The 2,685-nt window shown below is 39.5% G+C and overlaps 2 protein-coding genes across 3 annotated transcripts; one reads left to right on the top strand and one right to left on the bottom strand.

Moving 5' to 3' along the window:
- The first annotated feature begins 6 nt into the window (after nt 1–6).
- Nucleotides 7–998, top strand: LOC105564090. Its single transcript, XM_012016205.1, has 2 exons — nt 7–198; nt 273–998. The coding sequence occupies exons 1-2, from the start codon at nt 10–12 to the stop codon at nt 888–890; spliced, it is 807 nt and encodes a 268-aa protein (XP_011871595.1). The 5' UTR covers nt 7–9; the 3' UTR covers nt 891–998.
- Nucleotides 999–1,136: 138 nt separating this feature from the next.
- LOC105564080 (60S ribosomal protein L30-like) lies at nt 1,137–2,685 on the bottom strand. Of its 2 annotated transcripts, XM_012016192.1 has the most exons (3): nt 2,624–2,685; nt 1,685–1,830; nt 1,137–1,344 (listed from the first exon to the last, which is right to left on the bottom strand). In XM_012016192.1, exons 1-3 carry the CDS (start codon nt 2,642–2,644, stop codon nt 1,167–1,169), a joined length of 345 nt encoding a protein of 114 aa, XP_011871582.1. In that variant the 5' UTR covers nt 2,645–2,685; the 3' UTR covers nt 1,137–1,166. The 2 variants fall into 2 exon arrangements, with proteins under 2 accessions (XP_011871582.1, XP_011871573.1); XM_012016183.1 differs by lacking the exon at nt 2,624–2,685 and having other exon boundaries at nt 1,685–2,600.

The following is a 2,685-nucleotide window of genomic DNA, read 5'->3' as shown; positions in this document are numbered from 1 at the left end:
AAGAGACAAATGTTGGGCATCATGCTTCTGAACCATATGGGTCCCATTGGCCAAGAAATCCATAGAACGTTTGTTTTCTACGATACCGAACCGATGGAGGATTTAAGCGTGTTAATTAAAAAATTTGATATATACTGCATATACGGGGATGAAAAAAGAGACTGCGAAGACATCGACAAATATATAAACGATTTGAAAGTACGTATATGTATAACTGTTTACCTTCAAATGCGTAATTCTCTTGTAGTTAATTGTACATTTAATCTTTCCAGTCCATCGCTATCGCAATGAATTGCGTTGATCCCACGTTGGTTGTGAAGGAAAAAATTATACAAGATATATGTGCTCAACTTTTCACGGGAATAGTCACGTTTCTCCAAGAATATAAAGGAAAACTGATACCGCACTTGCGTTCGTTGGAGCTCGACGATATTATTCTATTCTGCAAACAGAGCGAAATGGCGCAAAATATGGAGGAACCCCCGAGGCAGGACTTTCACTATGCCAAGTCGACTGCATTAGAATGTATTCGATGTGGTACCGTGCATAAACGAAATCAATGTCCGGCTTGGGGCGTCCAGTGCAACAGGTGCAAGCAATTCAATCACTTTACGGAAAATTGTAAATTTATGTACATAGACAATTGCACCAAATGCGGAACGAGTCACGTTCTGACACATTGTCCAGCGTATGGCGAACTGTGCACAAAATACGGCAAGAGATATCATTTCGCGTCCAAGTGCCAAATTCCCTTTATGAACAATTGCTGGAGATGCGGTGCGAGTTATGTGGCAACCATGTGTCCGGCGCAGGGTCGAACATGCCGTTATTGTAATAAACTGAATCATTTGGAAGAACGATGCGCGAGCAGGTGTAAAAATGGTCAGTAGCGAATCTACAGTGATCGCTCACTTATTTTCTACTAAATAATGGTAGTAGTAGTTTCAAATATCTATGTACAAAAAGTTTTAACTCTATATTAAACAAAATATACACAGCATGTTATATCAAATATTTTATCTCTATATAAATTAATATAAATGTTATTTTGTATACAATTGAGAATTATTTTAGATATATGTATACTGCATTTTAAGGGCGAAAATAAATTGGAAATAATCGCTCGACATGTTTTCACTCGTTATTTATTAGATTAAAAATGTATATTACGCTTGATCACCAGTCGGCATGGACTTTATGATGTCGGAATTGCCAGGATCTGTGATCGAGAGCGTACAGACACGGAAGTATTTACCGCAGGCTGTACCCAATTCGATATTGTTCCCCGTGTAATGGTGCACGCCAGTTTTCGTCAACATCGCGTAGTACTCGATCTCCGATTTCCTGTTAAATCCGGACGAAGCACGTTTAAAACGGCACGTTAGCGAGATACAGTTCAGTTCCCCGTGCACTTACAAGCAGGGGTAGGAGACTCCATAGTACTCCTATTCGATTTATGATATGCAAATTGACAATCGTATCAATATCACCAAACTCTATCAGTGCAATTTCAATGTAAACTATTGATTTAATTGGACACTCTATTAGTTCTCTGGTACAAATACATTTGCGTATTGGAAGTCACATAATAAATTTAGCAAATCCATCGATTTAAGAGAAACTGCATTCTTGTTAAACATGTCAATTTGCTGGTTGCAAAAGGAGTGCTACTTCTCAGTCTCACCTCAGCGGCGGTGTATTACTGGCAATGATGACCAACTTAGCTTTGCCTTGGCGGAGGGACTTGAGAATCTGCTTATAGCCAAGGACGTATTTACCAGATTTCATGACAAGTGCCAATCTGGTGTTGATGCTCTCCTGAGCCTTTTTCTGTATAATCGGGCAAGAAATCTCCATTAAATATGCTCACGGAATTACAGACCCAAATAACACACGTGTCTAAAGGACGTCTCTCAGTCGTCTTTTAGGCTGATAGCAGAGAACGATCTGTAATACGGTGTCTACGGCGAGATGTCTAAGACGTCAAATTTAAGAAAATGACCAATCACAATTGATTAGTCTTCTGACAATCGATTGCGACGGGTCACTTTCTTAAATCTTACGTCTCAAGTATCTCATTGTAGACGCCGCATAAACACTTAAGACTGTCTTAGACGTAAGGCAGAGAAAATCTCAAGTTGTATACAATACTTTCACGACTTCACGTCTACGACTAGGACAGCCTTGAGAGTTTACGGATCGTTTTCTACCGTCAGCTTTAGATATGTACATCTAAAAGACGACTTAAAAATGTCTCAGACACGCGTGCTGTACGGGGAGCTAGTAGAAAGTTGGACTATGAACTAGAACGGTGATAAACTTGCTGTATTGAAAAAAATTAAATTTTTTAAACATCTCCAGCATTAGAAGAAACAATATGAACGCCACGTAAGTCGATTTATTCCCAGACTACTGTGCCGCACGTGGACTTTGTCCCATTGCTCGACTTAATTAGAGGACCATAAACACGATTTGTGCACGTACAGTAATCGTAACAACAATGTAACAATAGAATACGTGCTTAATGAATTTAATTAGTTTAATTAAATTAATTACTGAAGTAACTTAAACTATGCTCCGAGAATACTCGCGGCCGAGCACGTGGGCGCGACGGTGCAATTACCTGTTTCTTTTGAGCCACCATTTATCCACGTATTCAGACCTTTGCCTTCACATGTCCGGAGT

This window comes from Vollenhovia emeryi, unplaced genomic scaffold (genome assembly GCF_000949405.1).
Source record: "Vollenhovia emeryi isolate VEMERY1.0 unplaced genomic scaffold, V.emery_V1.0 DF944124.1, whole genome shotgun sequence".
Lineage (NCBI taxonomy): Eukaryota > Metazoa > Arthropoda > Insecta > Hymenoptera > Formicidae > Vollenhovia > Vollenhovia emeryi.
Note: the sequence above shows the minus strand (reverse complement) of the source record. Positions and strands in the feature narration are given on the sequence as shown.

What these genes read in the sequence shown, in the direction of transcription:
- LOC105564080 (XM_012016183.1), bottom strand. Translation starts at nt 1,857, where the DNA reads ATGGAGATTTCTTGCCCGATTATACAGAAAAAGGCTCAGGAGAGCATC. An exon ending in AGTAATACACCGCCGCTGAG is followed by an intron (nt 1,345 to 1,684) that starts GTGAGACTGAGA and finishes CGGATTTAACAG; the next exon opens with GAAATCGGAGATCGAGTACT.
- LOC105564090 (XM_012016205.1), top strand. Translation starts at nt 10, where the DNA reads ATGTTGGGCATCATGCTTCTGAACCATATGGGTCCCATTGGCCAAGAA. An exon ending in AATATATAAACGATTTGAAA is followed by an intron (nt 199 to 272) that starts GTACGTATATGT and finishes TAATCTTTCCAG; the next exon opens with TCCATCGCTATCGCAATGAA.